Source organism: Anas acuta, chromosome 2, assembly GCF_963932015.1.
Source record: "Anas acuta chromosome 2, bAnaAcu1.1, whole genome shotgun sequence".
NCBI classification, from domain to species: Eukaryota; Metazoa; Chordata; class Aves; order Anseriformes; family Anatidae; genus Anas; species Anas acuta.
In genome coordinates, this window is record NC_088980.1 from 135,241,713 (window position 1) to 135,263,899 (window position 22,187).

Here is a 22,187-nt window from a genome sequence, read left to right on the forward strand (position 1 = left end):
TGCTGGCGCATCTCTGCTCCCTAACAGCTGGTCTGCTTTTTCCTGTATTTTTATTTATGCTGTTGGCTTCATTACACAATCTTGATCCTAAACAGCAACTCAAAAATGCACTACACCATGTTTATATGCTATTAAATCCTTACAAATATTATCTGTTGTGTTTTTTATTTCTTCTTTTCCAGCTGTCACATCCACTTAGGTGTTTACAGTGTTTTCTCTTGACTTTCTCATAGTCCAAGCTGTCAGCCTAACAAACTTGGGTGTCGATTTAAAGGCACTTCTAAGTACTGCAAACGGGATGGCTGTCGTTGCACCATAAGTTTTGCATCATGGTCATTGCCTTGCTACATTTGGCTTCAGATTGCTCTGAGTCAAATACTGGAGTACAAGTGTTGGTGTTTCCTAAGGTGTAAATCAGTAACAGAAAGCTGAAAATGCACTGTCAGATTAACTGATGTCCCTTATTACTGCAACAAATTAACCATTAGTCAAGGACAGTGCTCTGCCATTAAAGACTTCAGGATTTTCTCTGTAAAGTGATGATTTTTTCTCAATGGATATAAAAAGAAAGCTAGTAATGGGGTCCTGGACAAGTTGTAACACTCTGTTTTAAATAGCCCCAAATTACCAAAGGCTTTTAGGATAGCTGTTCCCTCCTTTATCCTTACAGGTATCTCACTGCTTTAGCTGGGTAGGAGGAATTGCCATTAGTGACTCAGGTCAGTCATGAGATGTTGGAGTCTAGTTTAACATCTGGTAAGACTTATGGGGATTTTGAGTGAATAAATAGCTACCTGTATGAAATTAAAATAAAAGAATAGGGTAAGTAGAGGCAAAGATATGTGCCTATTTGCATATTCAATAAAAATAGCAACCTGTAAAAAGCCAATTTTCCCGTGCAATATTTACTGTAATGTTTCATTTAGATATTTAGTCAAAGAGCTAAACATGATAAGATAAAGAGAAGTGACCTATTCTGTGACCAAGGCAGAGGAAGATAAAGGATAAAAGTCTAGTTTGAAGTTCAGAGAATCAGGCAGCAGGTTACGCCACCGAGATACAATTTTCTGGTATGTGCCAAGAGAAGTGGCAAAGAACCAGGATGCAGAAAATGGGATTACTCTCTGAAAAAAAAAAAAAAAAAGTGTACTGAGTTTAAAATGCATGTTTAAATGATGCATTCAGTATGGGGAAAAATGAAAGAAACAGCTGAGCCTACAGTTATGTTGTAAAATCTTCCTGTTTTGTTCTCCTGTTCCCTTGAATTAGCCAAGGGAGCACTGTGCTGTCTCAGCCTGCTTTGATAAGTGCCAGTTATCCCTGCACCATAAAGTGCAAAGGACAAAGGATGCATCTTCCCTGTAGCATATTTCTCAGTGTGTATTTCTTTCTGTATAAGTAGGAATGCTAATACACATATACAAAAGCAGGTATAGTGAAAGCAGCTCTCCCCCCCCCCTTTTTTTAAATTGCAATACCCTACTTTCATACTTGACAGTGAATAGATTTAAAATTAATCCTGTCTTCCAGTAGACATAATAGGGGAAAAAACTTTCTCAAGGACACATGGTACTTCAAGTAGTTGCGACCTGTTTCTTTTCTGTCCCCTAATGAGTCTAGTTTCTTTCCCAAGAGCATTTTGTTTTCGTGTTGCTCCCGCACGTTCTAAGAATTGAACAGCTTTCTTCCAGAGCAAGAATATGGTGTAACGTATCGTGGGTGGTTTGCTTTCTCAGTTTCATATTAAAAACACATGTGGACATTTATATGAGAAAGAAAACAATCGAGGACTGCAGTAATAATACTAGCAGATTATGAAGTTTTGCTATTCAGATTTATTACACGAAGATGGTTTACATTCTGAAATACTCTTTCTGTTGTACCTGCAATTTTTTAACGTCATTGGTCCCATTTACAGCACAGTGTGTTTTTCTTGGCCAGCTTCTCTCCCACCACATCGAAAGAGACAGCGAATCACAATTTCATGTTGAGACTCATGACCTGTAGTACTGCATTTGATGGTAGGCTTAGAAGTATCCTAATTCCCTACACATACTCTTTGAAAAAAAATAGTTTTTTTTTCATTGTATAATGTGATTGCCAATTTGGTGGCAGTGTTAGTTATTTTCACCTAGATTTCCGATAGTTAGATGGGTGGATAGATAGACTGGTTATTTTAAGTTATTAGAACATTTATGGTTACTTCTTTTGCAAAGATTTCGTATTAATTCTATTAACTGCTGTTTCTAAGTTAGAAATGAGTTAGAGAGTAACCTTCACTATGTTAGAGAGTATTTAACTCCAAAGAGTCCAGGTAAGGAAGAACATAAAACACAACTCTTGACAAATTCGGTAAAGAACTTCTGAAAACTTGCTGGGCCAGATTTTGATACTTGTGCAAAATTCACAGCCACCTGTACTTCATATGTGGTTTTATATATTAAAAAAAAAAAAAAAAAAAAGTGAAGAAATTCTTTACTCTAGGCTTGTATAACCTGTAATGACATCGATCTGTTACTCATCGGTATCACGTATCTCTTGTAGTGACTTTTTTGTACTAACCCATGACAGTGATAAAATTTTAGAATCAGGTCTGGGCACAGGAGTAAAATCTCCAGTCTCCTACACCTATGAGTAAGTTCTCTTAGTCGTATTCAAGGTAGTCTGAAGTATAACTTTTTTCAGCCTGACCCGGCCTATTTTACTTTGCAGAAAATGTTGTGTAGCTCTCAAATAGACGGAAACTTTCCTTTGTGTAAAGTCTGCAAGTACTTTATTCCAATTAGACCTTTGTGATTGAGTGCTCTGGGTGTACGAGAGGCAAATGAATGGCTCTGGTTGCTAAGTTTTATTCTTTAAGCTAAAAAGGATCTACCAGGTGTAGACTAAAAACAAATGTTTTTATGCCGTTTATACATGAAAACATAATATTTCATGCTTCCTGTAAGGGCTTACCTTGCAAAACACTAACTTCCCTTAAAACAGACACGGCTCCTTCAGGTCAGGCAGAACCTTGGCATTTCACTCCTCTAATTGAAGTCAGTTGACTACATGCTATATTGAAAATTAAATGTTTCTGAGGAGGCAACAGCTGTTTTTGTCAAGTGGGATGTCCTTCGCAGTCTTAGCAAGGTTTGTATGTGTCTTATTTTAAAGCTGACCAGACTTCATACCCTCCCTCTGCACCAGAATTTCTGGAGTTGCAGCTCTGAGAAAGAAGTGAGAGCTGCAGGTGAAAGCTGAGATACGGTGGGAATGACTTACCCAACTGGTATTTAGGGACAGGGTTTACTGGGTGACATTGGTAGCAGGGTGATGGTTGGACCAGATGATCTCGGAGGTCTTTTCCAAACTTAATGATTCGATGATTTTATTTCCTATGTTCCCAAGTAGCTGGGGACAGCTGGCCAGTCATGTTGTGGCTTCTACAAATTATTGATGCCTCATAACTGAACTTGAACTGTTTTGATGTTTTCATACAGAAATATTAGACCCCTTCGTTTATGCTTATGTATGTACAATCACAGGAAGCATTTCTCTGATCCTTAAACAAATATGTGTTATGCTGTCACAGTGACTTGTAGAATCCAAGATATGCTGCCACTTAAAATAGAAATCACAAGCCCATATGTTCTTTCCTTACATGTTTAGGAAAACATCTCCAACTTCGATATCGTCATGGAGTCTGATGAGGGCACCTTCAAGCCATCTGGGCTGGCTTTTACTGGAAACGCTAAAGCTCGTGACATCATCAAAGAGATCATGGCTCTGCTGCTGCCTATCAACGTTACAGATGTTTTCGACAATGCAGATGGAACAGACATCAATTACTGGATGAGGGACGGGGTGCCCGGTGAGAATACTTTGCAAAAAAAAAACCTTCCTTCCATGCAGTGTCACATTGGGAGGGAGATCCTGCAGCACTCTGGCAGTTTGGTGTTTCAAAGATAGTAGGAAGCACTTCCCCTCAAGGAATAATATTTACCGTAGATAAAACGCAGCAATGTTAAAAGGCAGCCAACAAAAATAGGACATAATGGGTATTTGAGCTTCAGTTTAATAATGGTATAGATTATACATAGCATAACATGCCTAAAATCTTCTTTTAGGCTTTAAGGATTTATAATAATTAATCCCAGACTGGTGGTTTATAAATAGTAAACTAAGGCAGAGGGGAATTCTCCAGTGCAAAACAAATAACTTTTTTATTATTACCATTTCAACTTTGAAATACGGGGCCTTTTTCCAGTGTTTTATATTTATATGAAGAAACAATGTTTTTTGAGGCTTGCCATTTAAAAAAGTTATGGGGCATTAAGGTGTGCTAAAGAGGTAAAATTCTGCAAAGTCCTAAAAATTGTTTTAGGGATTTATTCAGAGTATTATATCTGTGTCCTGGTAAGGAGCAGCTTGTCAGTGAAGAGGCAGGCTGGGAGAGAGGTCCCCCACCGGCAGCCCCCCCAGCCAGGAGACCCCATGCTGCACAGGGCTTTACAGAGCACGAGAGTCCCAATTAGAGGCCAGCCTGGGTAAAGCCTTAGTGAATTTCCATGGCAGTTTCCACTCTGGAATAATACTGCAGAGAAAAAAGTTTCATAACACTGATGCTTAAAAAATTATGGTCAGTTTTAAATTTTTAAGGTTCTTTTTTTTTTTTTTTTGGTGCTTTATGACTGAAGTAGGCTGGTGCATTTCTCATGCCAGTTTTACTGGTACTTAATATATGCTTGGAATGTCTTAGTAGTTGATTAACTGAGTTGTTTCTTACCTGCTGTTTTTCTTACCTGGTCTTGTGGAAGACACGGTGAGTCGTGGATTTTATTCTTTTTGTTTATCGGTGGAACTCTTTTCTTCTTGCTCACATTGGGTGCACCAATATTCCAATAACGTCAACTACCTCAATATAGGGATGGAAGTCTAATTTTCAAAGCAAAATTTCTATGCTGGACAAGAAATATTGATGAATGGATGTTGTTAAACAGCCAGAGATTGATCTTCAGTTGGCGTGCTGCTTTGCAGATGGTGTTCTAGCTGTTCAGTGCGATGTCATACAGCTGTGACATGGATGTGCACTCATGTTCCTAGGCTCTGCTTGTGCATCTCACATGTGCATTAGGACCTTGTGCTGGGCTGAGAGACTAAGCACTGCTGAAAGGCTGTAGCTGTGATGTGCATCGTCCTCCATACCCTGTAAGTGCTTGTGCAAAGACACGTGGTCCAGAATTTCAGACTGACGTGTCTACACTCAGCTGGTACTCAGAAAATGCAAGTGTGTCAGAATTTCCTAGGTGAGACACTGGGGACAGCCCATTAGGGATGTCACAGACAGTAACTGGGGACTTCCATTGTAATTCCAGCCAGAGGGTGATGGATCATGGAAGAAGATACAAAATAATGGTGTTCAGCTGTGCTCAATAAGACCCTGCTCTCAGGAACACAACTCAGGAAAAGAGGGAGCCCAGATCTCTCAGCATGGGTCTCAGTGGCCAGATAAGACTCTGGCGTCTTCAGAAAGGATAAGCTTTGAAAAATACCATACCCCATTAGCTCACTTTACACCTTTGGTTTTAGAATATAAATACACCAGCACTGAGATGTCTGTTTAAAAATGAATATGATTTGCTTTCCTATTAAAAATTTGGCACATTAATTGATTATGGGGTGGGTTTTTTTGCTGTCTGAAGCTTTGATTCATTTAACTTCCTGTTAAGCAAATAACAAAGTGTTCTTGCAGCATAAGGAACAGTGATTCTTTTTTCCCCACTGAGCCTTGATGGAAAGGAATTAATTCCACTAAAAACGTTTCTGCTGCTTTGGATTGTATTTCATACTGTACCAGGCAGAAGTCTAAGACATCTTGTAATCTTCACGCCTTGTCTGCAGTATTCTCACTGCTCGAATGAGTCCTTATGGTATATAATAACATTGGAACAAATTGAACAGCTTCTATAATTTTGTCCAATTCAAACAAGCAGTCAAGTGTTGACACTTCATCAATTTTATTTAAATATTTTCTTGAAAGTACACTTGGTGGCTTTCTTTCTGCAACAGTTAGAGAAAATATGGTGTACTTCTTGAACAATAAGAATGGTTTCTGACATCATTTCTCTAGCATTTTTCTCTTTCCCTGTATTAAATGGATTCTCAGATTCAACTTTTTAGATACTATTAAAATTCTGCTCCTCCTGCTCCGTTTGGTGGAAAAATCCACAGAGCACAACAGTACATGTGGCTCTCAGAGCTGTTTGTTTCAGAGCTTCTCAGACAGCCCCAGCGACTCCAGCCCCTCACTCTCTGCAATTTCCAACATTTTTATTCTTAATGGACATGCAGTGAAATGTCCTTTGTAATGTTCCTTAAATTTTTGCAAGAAAAAGGTGGTGACTACTCTGAGAATTTAGGATGAAAGAGGCCGGATGAGTTCAGAGCACTCTGCAAACCATAGAATGAAGCTTAGCAAACATCCCTAAAGTACAGGCAAGGTGATCTGCACCGAACACAACATTTTAATGCTTTGTGTCTGCAGGATATTAAATATATTTCCATCAGCAGCCTTTACATTTGATTATTTTGAGAAGAGTTCAGCCCAGCAATGAGGAATGTCTGTAGCTGTGTTTTTCTAGTGATAGCCAGTTTTTGGCTACTGAAAATGTTTGTTTAGCATTTGTTTTGCTTTGAAGCAGACATCAAATGAATTTTGTTTTATTATTTTTTTTTGTGGTGGTGTATTTTATGCTGTGGTTTTACATTTAGAGGTGATCATTGATCCTAAGACCAATTCTTTATTAATTATGCAATTAACTTCCACAGTTTTCTTTTGGTTCTTTTATGTATTTGTTTTTAGTTCGGCTTGCATCTAAGCTGTTGCACGTACAGGTAGGTGTTCTTTTCCAGCACTATAACCTAATCAAGTTTGGCCAGGATTTGCAAATATCCTCCAGGTGAGGAGACGGGTTCGTTGCTTGTTTTGGTTTTGGTTTTGGCTTTGTTTGCCTTCTGTACATGCTTTTTCACAGCAGGCTTGTCTGGTGTCTGAAAGGGTTAAAAAGCCATTAAGCCAGCCCAGCTATACCAGCACTCCAGTATTTCTGTTAAAAAAATCAAGACCCAATGATGACAAGGCTGCCTCTAAAGTAATTTAAGCCAGTTCCTAAGGTAACAGCACTGGGGCTGGGTCAGCTGTCCCTGCAAGCTTTCGGAAATTGAGAAGGGGGTATAAGGTGATTATGTTTTGTATTATGGTATCCGAGGAACATTAGTTCAGCTTCAGGTACCAGAGGAGAAGAAAACAGGTGCTGCCCCACTTTGGCAAAGGAAAAGGTGCTACGATGAAGTATTTCCAGAAGGTTGGTTCAAGGGTGCAAGTTCTGCAGGGCTCGTAAGGGAGGTTATCTGTTGCTGCAGTGCTTCTGATGGGAACACTTGTCCATGAGGAGCTGAGCTGTATTTGAGACCAAGCTGACCCAGGACATCAAACAACTCTCAGAAGGCATGTGGCAACTCATCTATTTAAAATTCAACCAGGGACCTAAAGGTGAAACTCCCTTTTACGGTGTCATTCTGGACCTTGCTGGTTGCTCCTGCCTCTCTGTCTCCACAGTGACAGGGTCTTGCTTTCTTGTTACATTGCATGAGAGGAGGAATTATTCTTCCAGAAATGAATAAACCAGTAGTTCATCTAACTTTAATGTTTCTACAAAAATCAAAAATTCATTGCTAACCCAATCTATTAGTCATTTTCCCAGAGCTGGCAAACAAATACTATCATACATCATTCCTCTCATTTTTATATTTTTCTAGTGCTTCCTTATTGCCTCCATATAAAATAAGATTTATTTTGGCCCTTGGATGCTGGACTTCGACATGCACTATTTCCCTTCTTATCATGTAATAGGTCAGATTTTTAAGTTCCTCTCCTTTTCCAGACCCTTTCCCCCTGTCCCTCCCATCCCCACATGTCCTTGTAGCACCAAACACCAGCACGCGCCTGCCTGCGTGCTTGAGCCATGCCTGGTCTTCTGCATGGTGTCAGCCAGAGGCATGCAAGACAAAGTGGTGGGACAGCAAAACACTCTGACTTGGGCTTGCCAGCTGGGCACAGAGAGTTGGGTAGGATGTCTACTTCCCAAATTACAAGTGGGTAGACTCCGTTAACTCTTGGCTCTATCACTGTTTGGAAGTAATACTTTGATGCTTGAAGTCTTGTCCCTCAGCATACCTTCTTCATAGTCTCTGTGGACTCTGTGGCAATCTTTGGATCCAGTTTCTAAGCTTCTTTTTATAGTCGGAGAATAGAAACTGTAAGAAAAAGGAAGAAAAATCAGATTCTCAGGGGCTAGGACTTCACAGACCAGTGCTGAAGAGCCTTTGTTTTGACTGTGAAGGGGTAGTGAATGTTTCATTTGACAAAGATCTTCCTATAACATGAGGGAAAGAAAAATTGGTTTCCTAAAAAAATACAGACATCAAGCATAACTTCCTCACTTTGATCTATAATATTTGTGTGATTTATGATCCAAGCTGTTTAGTGCAGAGCATCGCATGAAGAGCTCTAGTTATTTCATCAAGTGACTAACACGAGTGGAATGTCTCCTGCTTGCTCATGGAGCAAAACGCTGAACAAATCTAAAGGCTACTCATGAAATTAGCTTACCCATCATGTCCAAGTACTTAGATCATTTTAGATACTCGGTAGATGCTGCATTCCTGTACTTGCTGAGATTCGATGTGTTGAAGCACACCAGGAGCCCGCCACCACGTGCCTGATTCGCTTTTGTGTGGAAATGAAGGGGAAGGGACTTAAAGTATGCATCTGCGTCTTGCCTGAGTCTGGATCTCAGAAAGTCTGAGATAGATCTATCAGCGCTGTAGTATGATAATTAGCAAAATCATATTGCTTTTTCCAGGTCATTCGTTTCCTTTTAAATATTTCATCATTTCAAAGGGAAATAGCAAATGAGTGTGTTCCTCTGCGTAAGTCAAATTTTCTGCAACTTGGGAGGTATTAAATTAAACCAGTATGCTAAGAGAACAATTTTAATTGCTTGGCACTTAAAGAACCTACTATAAGAGCTACAGCTATTAGAACCATTTAAAATCTTGATTGCAGTTCGAACTGTGTGTATTAATCTGTAAAATAATTCATCTATGCTCTAATTTATCATTGTTCCATAAAAATAGGCTTTTCAAATTAGAAATTGCTCTAGAGTAATTAAATGAATTTAATATGCTGCACATTTTTATGAAGGTGGATACCTTAAAACGCTCATAGTTTAGCATAATATCTCAGTTACATTAGCCTTTCATATGACCTTTTCTACTTTTAATAAAGTTAATAAAGTCTTTAAGGCTAATCGTTTAATGAAAGGACTAGTCTGTAGATTATGGTATGTTTTCTTAACGAGCTGTGCTATATGACTACCAGACAAGCTTGATCGTACTTTACATACAGTTCTTTTCACCTTTGTTCCTCTTGGACGCGATTCTTGTTTTGGCATATTGGAGTATTGAACTACTTCTAATAATTAGCGGGGAGCATCGGAATTGCGAGTTTGTTTGTTTCGTGTAGGCTAGACACAAGACATGCACATACTCATCTGGGATAATACTGCTGGAGAGAGGGATTGCGTGAGGAGATCAGGCGCAGTGCCCAAATGCAAATTTTGCTGGTAGTTTTAACAGGGCTTCTGTAATCCGTTTCTCATTAGAGTATGTACATTTCTAATATGAGGGCACAGGGTGGTTCTGTTAAGAAAAAAAACAACTTGTCATTTTGGGGGCAAAATATTTCATGATTACGGCTAATACTTGAAAACTGGTCATTCTCGCTAATTTTACCACAAATTAAGGCTACTTACAAATGAATTTTCTTAAGTCTACTTTAACTATGAGCTCCCACTGTATAGTAATAAGTTTTAAGAGTAGTTTTTATTAGAGACGGATAGAAATATTCAGAAGAGAAGGTCAACTCAAGCAAGGGTGAATGCTGCTATTACTAGCAGGTAGTATTAAGTGGTTTTACTACATGCAATATAAGAGGCATTTCAGTGAGAGCAAGATCACAAAAGAACTGCAGGAAGACCTGAAAGTCTAGAAATTGTACCTTACATTGAGAAGCTGGAGATGTTAAAATCTCTTTCAGTCTATGCAAAGGTATGCCAGTTTGTGCAAAATGATGGCTCAGCCACAGCATACATATGAGGCTGGGAACAGATTTTTCTAATGACACCACCTTTTTGCCTTGTTTTAAAAAATGGTTCATTAGCAATTCAGTCCGAGTCCAATTTCAAAGTGAGAGAAAGCAAACACCTCGCTGTAAGGTTAGATAGCTACAGAAGCCACTCGCAGTCGTGGCGAATTCTCTATCATTTTGAATGTGTAAAACAAGACTTGGATGTCCTTCAAAAAGTAAAGGGTAATGCAAGCAGGAGGAATGGGTTTGAGGCAGTAGTTGCACGGGGAGGTTCTGTGCCATGTGCTATTCAGAAGAGTTGATTAGATGGTAATGGGTCTTGCTGGCCTTAAAAAATCTGTAGATCTGCCAGTAAATTTTATGAGCACTTTCAATAGAGAAATGCCTCCTTCCTATTTAAATCTCACTTATTTCAAGCAGCATCGATTTTTCAGTATCAAAAGCTCTTGTCTTTAGTTTGAACAACATTTAGGTAGTCCCAACGACAATTAAAAATATAGGGCTATTATTAACTTGCCGATTCCAGAAGAATTTTTAATTTTGAAATAAAAAAATATTGCCAAAGCTCTATCCTACATTTCTCGAACAGCTTGAATTTTTTTATTTCGACTTACTGTCGTTTCTTCTGTATCTGTGATGCATTTTATTTGACAATGTTTTCTTGGTTGTCATAAGCTCTGAATTGCTTCACACTGGCTTAGCAGCTGATACTACATAGCACTTATATTTATCTTTCAAAAAACCGAGGCAAGGCAGCTTTAAAATAATTTCGTATGAGTCTTACAGTAAATCAGCTAGAAACACTGGCGTTTTGATTGTGTTTTATAAATCTGTAAGAAGTGATTTTTTTTTTTCACCTCAGCACTCTATAAATACTAAAGAATGCCATTAATATAGCAATTAAAAGTGAAATTAAGGTGTTTCAAACAAAATCATAAATTCTAATGGTTCTTGCTCTTTTTGGCTGGTGGACTTCTTTTTCTTAAAGGTGTTTGGACACTGTTACTTCTGTGAATATCAAATGGTTGATTTTATTTCCTAGTTTTAGTTATTTGCTCTTCGGAAAAGTTACAGGAGGTGAATTGAGGTAAAAGACCCCATCATTATGTAAGTTCCTTCTCTAAGCAGACAAAATTCCTAAAAGTTTCAAAAATCATCAATTAATTTGTTCCTGTCACTCACCTTTTTTTAGCAGAAGAATATGCTCTGTCTCAGAAAAGAAGCACTGAAAAATATCTGACTGTGAATCTCATTTGGTTTTGGGGTGTGGTTGTTTTTTTTTCTGGCTTTGTCTCTGAGGGGCATATTAATTCTCTATTGTTTACTGCTTAGGAAAGCTGAATTCTGTTTCTGTGGGTGGGAATATTCTCATATGGAAGTATTTGCCATTTGTTGATCCTAAAAAATCAAGTGTCCTACATTAGCACACAGAGCTCAGTGTTAACATGTTAAATATGCAGTTTGGAAGTACAAGTTACTTAAGCCTTATTCCTAGAACTGCCCTCAATTTCACCGAAGCTCCAGCAAATAATGAAGTAAATAGGAAAAAAAAGGGGTTTAATTTGTGTTTTGTAAGGAAGCTGGAGGTGGAAAAGTGTTTGCCAACGGAAAAGTGTGAAAGTTAGATGAGATTCTCTCCACTTTCTTCTTTTCTTTCTGGAATTTAACTACATGAAAAATGAGATACATTCACAAGGTGGAAATGTAGGGAGATCTCTAGCCAAATGTGTAATGACTGGATGGTTGTTCAGAACAGCAGCAGCAATATCTGTGGATTTCTGGATCTCATTCCTGGAAAAGAGACTGTAATGGCATCAATATTAAAAGCTGAATAAAAAAATAAACTGTTCAGTAGTTGAGCATTCCAGGAAGACCACTTGTAAACTACTCCTGATGGGAAGGGCACAGGTTAAAAGGATTAAGATCTGGCTTGCAGCTCTCAAAGTAGTTTCCTACATGAAGTCATATGATGAGTGTTTCTAATAGGATTCTTCAGGGACGGGTACATCCTCAAGTATTCAGAGTTTCCATCAGTGGCTTTGAATCAAGTTTAAATCAAGTTTAAAATCACAACTTATTTTAAAAGCGCACAAAACACAGCTGACGTAAATACTATTGGGATGATGAGAACAAGCTGATATCTGGGCAGGGCTTTATTTTTAGAAGGCTTTTTTTTTTTTTTAAGTTTGTAAAATGGACCCAACCTGATCCAAAGTGTGCTTACTTGATGCCTGTTTTAAGGAAGAAAGAAATTTCCTTCAGGCGTCTCTTTCTTCTTTGCAAAGAAGATCCCAGTTTACAGTAGATACTAGACATGCAGGCAATTGATGTTAGATGTAATGAACCTCAGCTCAAGAAAATTTGTAGAGAATTATTTTGGTTGAGCAGGACGTTTGGAAGTCACATTGTCCAACCTTCTGCTCCAAACAGGACTATCTTCAAGGTTAGATAACATTGCTCAGGACTTTGTCCATCTTGTGAAAATATCTAAAGTAGAGATCCCACAGCCTCGCTGAGCAACTTCTTACATTTCTTAAACACTTTTATTGTGAGGAGGGAAAAAAAAAAAAAAAAAGGTCAGGTCTAGCTGGAATCTCTTTTATTTCTGCTTGTCCCTATTGCCTCTTCTTTTTTCTATGTGCCATTTTGAGAAAATTTTGACTCTGTCTTAATCACTCCTTAGAGTTACCTTCATTGTCTCAACATCTCACTGATGGCTCTTCTTCAGGGTAACCTGCTGAATTTTCTTAGGTCCTTCTCAGGCCACTTCTCCTGGGTTTTGGTCTCTCTGAGCTTCCAGCATGTGAGCTGCTCCTTCCACAGATTTAACAGAGATGCTTTTCATCCCTGTTGTCCAGGTCACTGCCGAAGATGTGAAGGGTATTCACCTGGTATAGACCGCTGAGCACCACTCATATCCAGCCACCAGTTGGCCCTCAAGCTGTGGATGGTTATCCTTGGAGCCCAGCAGTCTGGTCAGTTTTCCACCCACTTTTATCCCACCTCTCAAATCCGTAATTCTCCTGAGGACAGAGGTTGGTTAGTTTTCCCAACTCTTAGTTCTCTGGATCCTGCTGCTTGATTTTTTTAACGATGGGCATGATATTTGCCTTTTTCCAGTCACTGGGGGCTTCCCCTGATTGACAAAACATTTCCAAGATGATACAGAGCAACCTCTCAGAGACATTGACCACCTCCCTCATGCAGCCCATCCACTCCCATTAATTTGTATATGCCCCACTGACTTAACGATCCCTAATTTGGTCTTCCAATGCCATGAGTAGTGCCTGTTCCCTATCCCTCCTTACTCTGCTACCAGGCAGAGACCTGAGAGTTATTTTAAAGTAAACCACACCGATTACCTTCTTACTATTCTTTCATTACTCATTAGAGTTATGAGCTAATATTGCTCATATTGCTAATATGAGCTAATATTAGCTAATGATACAGCATTTTTCTTCCCAAGCAATCTGAAAGTTTTACATGTACACAGAAAGAAGGCTGTAAAGTCATCTTGGCTGACTGTGCAGGGCATGCCGTGCATTTAAACCAAGTATGGTTTTGATCCAGGGTCGGGAAGCTTTTTAGTGACAGAGCTTCAGATATTACTCAGAAAGCTCATCCCCTCCTTAAGCAGCAAACACATCTCGCTTTCATTTACAGGTGGCATTTTAGGTGTAAATGTCTGAGGCTTCTGAAGAGTGCTTTTAGTGGTAGACCTAGCTGAGCAAATATAGAGCTCAGAAAACATTTACAGAGACATCTTCCTCAGAGGAGCAAGTTCAAAATTACTTCAGTGGTAGCCTCTCCAGGAAATCTTTAACATTTATAAGCTTCAGAATCGGAACCCTTCTAACTATTTGTCTTCAAAACGGATTGTACAGATTTGGTCTGCAGTGCTACTGAATTTCTGAGGAGCAGAATTTATTGAGCAACATGAATCTTTCTGACCAGTTTTCCCCCTGGATCTTGACCAATTTTTCCCATGTTGATGTCTCTCTTCCCAATGATGTCGTGTGTGTTTTCATGTAATAATTCCAGTGAATTCAGTCATGGAAGAGTCACAGAAAAACACTAATTGTGAAAGAAACTGAATACACATTTGTATTTTGCAAATCCTTGAGAAAGGACTGTGGGGCTGCTTAGGACTACAAGACAGAAGGTACTGGGTTATTGTTCTGGCTCTGACATAAGCTGCCATCCTCCCCAGTTTCATGCTTCCTCAGTTTCTTTAATGATAACAGTTACCTGAGAGGTGCTGAGGGGCTGCTTTTGTCTGTAAGGTGCAATAAAGAAAAAGGAGTCTTCCATTACCTTCCTTAATAATTAAGCTGGTCCATCTTCGGCTTGAATCACCAGATCTTGCATTCATTTAGCACAAGAATAGCTCTCCTGATCAAATAGAGTGAGTGCATGTAAAGAAAATAGCAGCTTATGTGGAAAGAGCTTCCTACAGATGTATTTTAGGGGCACATAAACAAATCTGTCAGCAAGGACAAAGCGTGCACCTAAATGTGAGCAGCAGTTTATTCAAGTCCTCCATCCGAGGAGCCAGAAAACCTCATTAAGAATTATTATCCATCAGGGCCTCTCCGTCCACAGCTCTCGGCTATTTGCAGCGCCTGTGACAGAGCGCTGTCTCAATCACCATGTAGGGCTTGGAAATCCACCAAAGAAAATGGGCACTTTTCCTGTTGCTTAGCTGGCTAAACTGGATTTTAAAACAGTTCAGTTCTATTAACCATATTAAACCCGAGCAATAACCTTCTGGGACAGCAGAATTTCTGTAGCTATTGCTGCTGTTTTTAAGGAAAGCTACAGTAAAGAAATAGCTGGAAGCAGGGATGCTCAGACTCTGGTCTCCAGACTCCTGAGGGATCATGGATTACTCCTAAAAATGTACAACTTCATCTGCAGCAAAGAAGAGAGCAGGTTCGTTGTCAGTGGGCTTGGTTATCCATCTGGTGTTGGTGGGGATCATCCGCGTGTAAGAAAATGTTTATGGATATCAAAATTGGAAGCAGTTGAAAAGCTACTGATGTGGCATTGTGGAGGAGAAAAAAACATTTAGCAGTTTGGTTTTTCAAAGGTTAGATTCTCCATCCCTACTAGCAGAGACATGAGGGTTTAGAGAGTTGGCATTTTACAGCTATCCTGGACTCCCTTGGGGTGGGTAACATGCAAACACGTCACCAGCTGGAAGCTACTGGAAGCAGCTTGCAGAAGTAAATTATAGATACCAGACAGAAAAATTAAAATTGTTTTTATATCTGAGGACAGAGGTTACTGTGAAGAATCGTGGTGTTACCAGAACAAGGGATGTCTGGATCGCCTGTCTGCTTCTCTGATCCCCAAATCCAAAACCACAGCCACAAGAAACAAAGCACAGTGCGAGGTGCTGGGAGCAGGCTGAGAAACATCAGTGTTCAGCTGCCCTCTGTGAGCAGACAAATGGGAAGAAACAGAAACCAAACTCAGCACCAGTGAGGTAACCAATGTGTTTTTCAAAAATTTTTATGCCTTGTACTCCCTAAATGGGAAACTTCTAGAGGTAAAATTCCTAGTGGTGTTTTCACTGCACACACACATTGCTGCTTATATGACATATTTAGGAGCAGGACAAATTCTTGATGCAAAGTTCTTATTTCTAGGCTGTTCAGGACATGTAGCATGAAGTTATTCCTGAAGTTTGCCATGCAGTGGAGTGCTGCGTGCAAGGTCCACTTGGGCTGGTGATCCCGAATTTCACTCCACCTTGCAGGCCAAAATTGGCCGTAGTCATGGATCAAGACAAGAGCCGGACAAAGTTCAGTAGACTGTAGTTATTTTAGAAATGTATACAAACAGATGAGATTTCAGAGAACTACAGAGCTGGCAAGAATGTCTCAAGAGATCCTCTAAACATCCTTTCCAGCGCAGTCTCACTGATGCCTGGCTTGTTTCTTTCACGTGTGTTTGTGCTGTTCTTGAAGAGCTACTATAATGGAAAGAGTCTCACCAGCCCGTCTGTCCCCGTGCTTAGGGAGGTTTTTCTAGTATCTAATCTAACTCTTCCCTGCTGCAATTTAAGTGCATTAGTTCTTTCTCTCCATTACGAACCCAGAGACATGGTTATTTCTTTCCTTTTGCAGCAGGCTTTTATCTGAAGTTGATTTTCTTCCTTTTGTGGTGCACTATTTTATACTTGCCCTTGCTGAACAACATCCTGTTTTTTTTTCAAGCATCTCCACTTTATGAAGATCACTTAGCAAATTCTCCTCTTGCCCTCAGTGATGCTGCAGTACGTCCCTGCCTGATGTCACCCCCGTAGCACAGGCAGACTCTAGTCCATCTTTTTGGTCTATGGGGAAAATACCAAACAATCTGTGGTGCCTCACTCCATACATCCCATACATTTCCATTCTTCACTGTCCACAAGTACACTGTCCACCCTTGTAATGCACAGCATTTTCTCTGTCTCTCGTGGCATTATCATTAATAATGGTATATTAAATCTCCTCTAGTGTCCTCAGAGATCAACATAACTTTGAGCTTTTGTACGTGTTTTATGGGATCAGAAAGTAAGTTCAAAGGGAGCCATCATGTATATTGAGGACACAAAGTTGCTGGATCATACTATATTCTAGTAGTATCTGGATATCCCAGTGCTTTTATGACTGACCTTAAACGTATTGATCCTAAATTTATGTTTTGGTGTTTCTTCATATGTAGAACATACTGCGGAAGGAGTTTCTTTAAGGAGATTAGGTCTGTAAGTTCTTAAGGAAAGAATGATATTGTAAAATACTGATTTCTATAAACAACATCTATTTTGATGAGATCATAATAGAAAATAACAGGATGGTGAGTTCCACTAACAACAAACATTTGGTTAAAATGATGAGCAAAGATAGAAACTGTTTTATTTTTAAGTTTTTGTTTCACATATGTATCAAGTCACACAAACGTGCACGATTGGACTTTATGATTGGTTTTACTGCTTTATTTCACTTCGTGAGAGCAGTTTGTGGTGCCTTTTATTTTCATCTGTTTGGAGTTGGAAAGAATTAAAAAGCAGAATTGTGTCATTTATTGCAAAATGAAAAGCCCAGCTTTCCATTGTAAGGATGCCAGTTCTCTGCACCACATATAACTGCAGCAGTTTAATATGGGTTGCAAATTATTAATTTAATCAAAGCAAACCAATCCTTAGACTGTACAAACTACTCCAGAATTTGTTGCAAATGTAAATGTAAAACATACACCACCCAGCTAGCTACAGGTTTTATGAGATTGACCTGCCAGCTCTTAAGATGGACATCTCCAACAAAACATAACCATCCTCTCTGGAAAAATAAATTAAAAGAATATGAAAGATGTATTTGAACAGCACAGGAAAGGAAAATAGTCATTCTCTGTAGTACTGTATTATAGATGATGCTCTATTATATTACAGAGAATAGCTATTCACCTTTTCTTATACAACTGGAGGATCAGATTATCAACACCAACCAGAAAACTGACATAAGACAAAAGGACAAGCTCCTCTGGGCAATGCATAATTGAATGGAAGAAATCAGCACCATGAGATGTTTTGGAAACCAGGATCAAACATCAGTTTTATAAGGATGGACTGTGGCATGGGAGAACGGCCCAGCCAGGGCTGTCGCTGACAATGATGTGAATGCAACTTCCTTTTCGAAAAGTCCCTAAATCGCAGGTGGCTGGGCAGATAGCCTGAAGGAAACCCCTCTGGTTCTCCCATTCTTTCTCACAGCATTGGCTGTTACTAGCAGGCTAGTTGAAGCCGTGTGGGATTTTTTTTTTCCCCAGTTAGACTTTTTTAACGTTCCAAGTAGTGATAGTCTGCATATGGTCAGCATAGTGCCAAATAATCTGGATAACCAGACTCAGTGCTCTGTACAGTCAGTGGCCTTTTAGATGTGGGAAAGTTTAGCTTGTTTTATCAAGTGTTAGCATGTTAGCATGCTTCAGCTCTTTCCTTGAGCCTTTGACTCTGTACCATGCAAATAACCTGCAGTAACTTGTCATCTCGGCCTGAGCGATTTTAGCCCTTCTAACATCTCACTAGGAAGCAGATTTCATTCGGCAGCTAAAGCTGATCAACACGTTTTGAACATTGTGATGTTGAAAACATCCCAGATTACACACCTGTAATTTTAAATCCTTAAGATGGGCTAAATGGGAAGCATTGAGAAAAGTTAATTAGTCCGCCCACCTCTTCCTTCACTTCCTAATTGCTATGAGTACTGTTCCTGTCCACCAAAAGCTGCTGGCTAGCTTTTAGGGCAGGTGTTCATGTGCATCGCAATTAAAAGCACATAAATGGGATGCTGTTGAAGCCGCCAAGTGCTCTGCATTTATGCCTCTTGCTTTGGAAGATTTGGGAGAAGGAAGGGATCCTCACTTGCCACATGATGTGCAAAGGCCATTTGCTTTCTTTCTGTTCTCCATGCAGATCCTCGCTTTTGGTCAGACAAGTAGCTACCGAGAAATCTATTCACGGTAAAACAATTTTGAGACATGGTGCAGTGTTTTTGGGAACGTTACATTGGAGCTTTTAAAAGCTATTTCACTTTGCATATTCAGCCTAGCCACAACTTCAGGGCACTCTCCCTTGGCCCAAGGAGTGACTTCAGGTTTCTCATCAGCGAGCAATTAGGATGGGGCTGCATCTGGGACGTACCCCTGGTGGTCACATCCCTCTGCCTGAAATCCTTGGTGTTCAGCTAAGATAGCCAAGAAACAATTATTAATAACCCAACAGGTCCAGATGCTCCTCCTGCTGTGAGCCTCCTTCCCTGCCGCTGGCCAAGGCTCCTGCTTGCAGCTCGCCTTCCCTGGCTCCCTGCACATCACCTGCACTCGCCCCCCTTCTGCCTCAGCAAGCTGTGCAAAGAAAAATCTGCATCCCTATTTTAGGGTTCAGCCTAAGTTCGGTACAGTGGGGAGAAAGTAGAGCATCCTTTCTCCCAAAGAGAAATAGGGCAGCATTCAATGTGCATCCTCTTCATGGATAGCGTTATTCCAGGCCTTTTGCTTCTTTTCTCTGGTCGTTCTCTTTTTCTTTTTGATTTGCAGTGCATTTTAAATTCATTGAGACAGGAAAAAGTGTGATTGCTCTTTCACTGCTTCAAGAAAAGGATATTTGGCTGCTCCATTCACTGAAATAGATTGCTGTAGAGGCACTCTGGGTGCCTTTTCTAATTCCAGTTAAGCCTTGGGCTCTCGGTACACAGCGCAAGACAGAATCTAATTATTGAAATAATTATTATTGCCTTCTCTGCTGCGGCGTGGTTTTTAAAACCCTGAGCCACATTTGGAGTCCCAGTCCTGGACCCTGCTGGCATCGGAGGGAAGCGACTGCAGTCTGACAGCCCAGAACAATGCGACCGTACTCACCTGCAATGAGCTGCTCATTTCCAATCTTCCTTGTGTGTTTTTTGACCCTGAAAAGAATACGTGACAGCAGAAAGTTTCCCGTTCTTCAGTCAATGCGTTGTGATTTCAATGGCTGCATTTTTGAAAAGGTGGCTTTTTTTTTTCACCTCTTCTGAGGAATCTGATACCAGCTGAGGTTGAGCTTGGGCTACACAGGACTAATGAGACCTACCTTTTTTCTTCCATGTCAGTCCTTGTAGGAGTGGATAGAAAGTATTCAAGCAATAATCAGGCAAAACTATTTTGCAAAAATGATTTTGCAACTACAGATCCTAAAGAGACAAAAATCAACCTTTTTTTTTTTTTTTTGGTTATCAAATGCCTGACAGTTTTAATGTGAGGATGTAAAAGTAAAATAAATATTGGCAAGAGTGTTAAAACTTTTTCATTCAGATGTTGCTATTTTTAAGCAACACCTTTAGTTCTAGCTTGGCTGAGCAGTCTTTGCAGTCCTTTGAGTTTATAGCAAGATACAGATTTAGCATTCTCGGCTCCTGGAAGGTTTTTAATTATGTGTGGGTTGGTATATGTGTATGTGCTTGCTGTGTTAAAAGATGTCTTCACTGCATGGGTTTGAGAGGAACCAAATGCCTTACTCATATCTGCTCTTTTCCAATGACACGTGAATGTTTGGCATGTTTTGGTAGACCATAATATTATCTATATTCTCGGCCTTTTCTTAATGGTGAAATTAGAACAGCAAACCTTTTCATCGATTTAAGAAGTGTAATCAAAATCAAGGTGAGTAGGTGAGGGTAGGGATCCAAATCCATCAAATCTGGGTTTAATGTTCCAACTGTCCGTCAAATTGGTTATGAAAAGTTGCACTGGGGAGTGTGTCTCTCTCCTCTGAAAGGCAAGTACAGCAATGCAGAGATTCAGATTTTTTGATGGAGTGTAATACAGCTTTCTCCGTTAAAAGAAATCTAAACATCTTGTAATAATCTTGCATAGATCACATTGCTTGTTCTGTGCTGCTCCCAATCAATGGCTCCTTTTCCCCTCTGCATCAGGTCCTAGACAGTTTTTGAAAGCAACACCACAAAAAGCTTTACAAGAGGGCTCTTGCCCTTGATTTCTTTGTCTTAAACTCAAGTCCAAGTGTCTTTGCTTTATACAGCTGTAAACGCTGCTCTAAGCTTTAGCACCATCACGGTGTATCGGAAGGGTGGCATGGAGTGTTTAAAGTAATAAAGGTTCGTTTGCTTAGCATTGCACAGAGTGTCACTGTTATCAGATTAGCTACATTTATTGCATCACATGGCAAACGTCGTGCCACTTGGAGCTATGCGTGAAATTTCTGTAAAAGCTGCACCAAGCAACGTTAGCATGGAAGTTAAAATGGGGTCTCGGACATTTTTATTCCCAAATGGTGAAAAATAGGTATTGATTCTTGATTTGTGCAATAATATAATTGCAATGGAGATAATCAGATTGCATCTGGAGGAAGATTTTCCAAGGTGGACTCATAGCTCAGCAGGCAGGGGTGGCAGGATACACAAGTGCCATCTTCTGCTTCTGTACAGTTTCACCCGAGCAGTTTTCTTTTTTTTAAAACAACAAATGAATAAGAAAAAAAGGTAGGTCCAGCATGTTCTGTGCATGGTAACACAGACAATGAATGAAGAATGAATACACCTATCTTTAGGCAAATGGTATTTTCACTTACTGCTGCGGTTGAGTTTCTGTCACTGAAAGGAAGCAACCTTTCAACCTAAAATTAATTGTCGGTATCTCTTAGGGATCTCTCTGAGCTTCATGACTTATCTTTTACTCTTAATATATTTGCATTGTGACAAATGACTCAGCGTGTTTACACCATGGTAAACCAGCTGTCACATCAACTCAGACTTGCAGGAATACAGAGTCACAGTAGGTAGGGATATTGCTTTATTTACCCTCTGTTTTTCTAATATTAGTAGTGCTGTGTGGATTAATCAGAGGCCACATTCAGCTAGTGATCTGCTGCAGAGCCTGAGCAGGTGTAAGGAATTTCTTTGTTCCCCGCCTTAAAGGACAAATATCCTTGAATTTCTCCTTGTCTTTTCTGAGTGGAGCCCCGTGTCACACCACAAAACACGAAAATAGAAAGATTTTGAAACTGCAGCCTACAGTGTTGCAGCATGTGTCTTAACTATACCTGAATTCTTTTTATTATTATTTGTTTTTAAAATATGTTGTTTCTTTGCAGCTTTGCTGACAAAAATATTTAAATTATTGTTCAAGAACATAAAGACATTTGTTTCAAGAGTGTTTTTTTTTCCTGTTTCTTGGTGTTCACAGCCCGTGGAACAAAGCCATTTGTGTTTCAGAATAGGGAGAATTAGTAGGACTTTGGTTCAGAAATGGCACAAATCCCCAGATCTGAACAACCCTGAACCTTGCGATAAGATCAGATATGAACTTTGTTTCAAGTACCTCTCTCTTTTTCTATTAATAATGAACCAGTTTGATATACATGGGTTTGCAGAGCAAATGAAAGAGGGATTTCATCACCAATATCTGGAGCATCTAACATTTATTAGGAAATAGCCTATATTGGTTTAGAATGCAC

The 22,187-nt window shown here is 39.6% G+C and overlaps 1 protein-coding gene across 2 annotated transcripts in view; it reads left to right on the forward strand.

Moving 5' to 3' along the window:
- Nucleotides 1-22,187, forward strand: part of CPQ (carboxypeptidase Q) — a 154,285-nt gene that overhangs the window by 118,341 nt on the left and 13,757 nt on the right. For both annotated transcript variants that reach the window (XM_068672312.1, XM_068672311.1), the window contains exon 7: nucleotides 3,652-3,853. In XM_068672312.1, coding sequence (XP_068528413.1) covers nucleotides 3,652-3,853 — 202 coding nt within the window. The remainder of the gene's footprint in view (nucleotides 1-3,651; nucleotides 3,854-22,187) is intronic.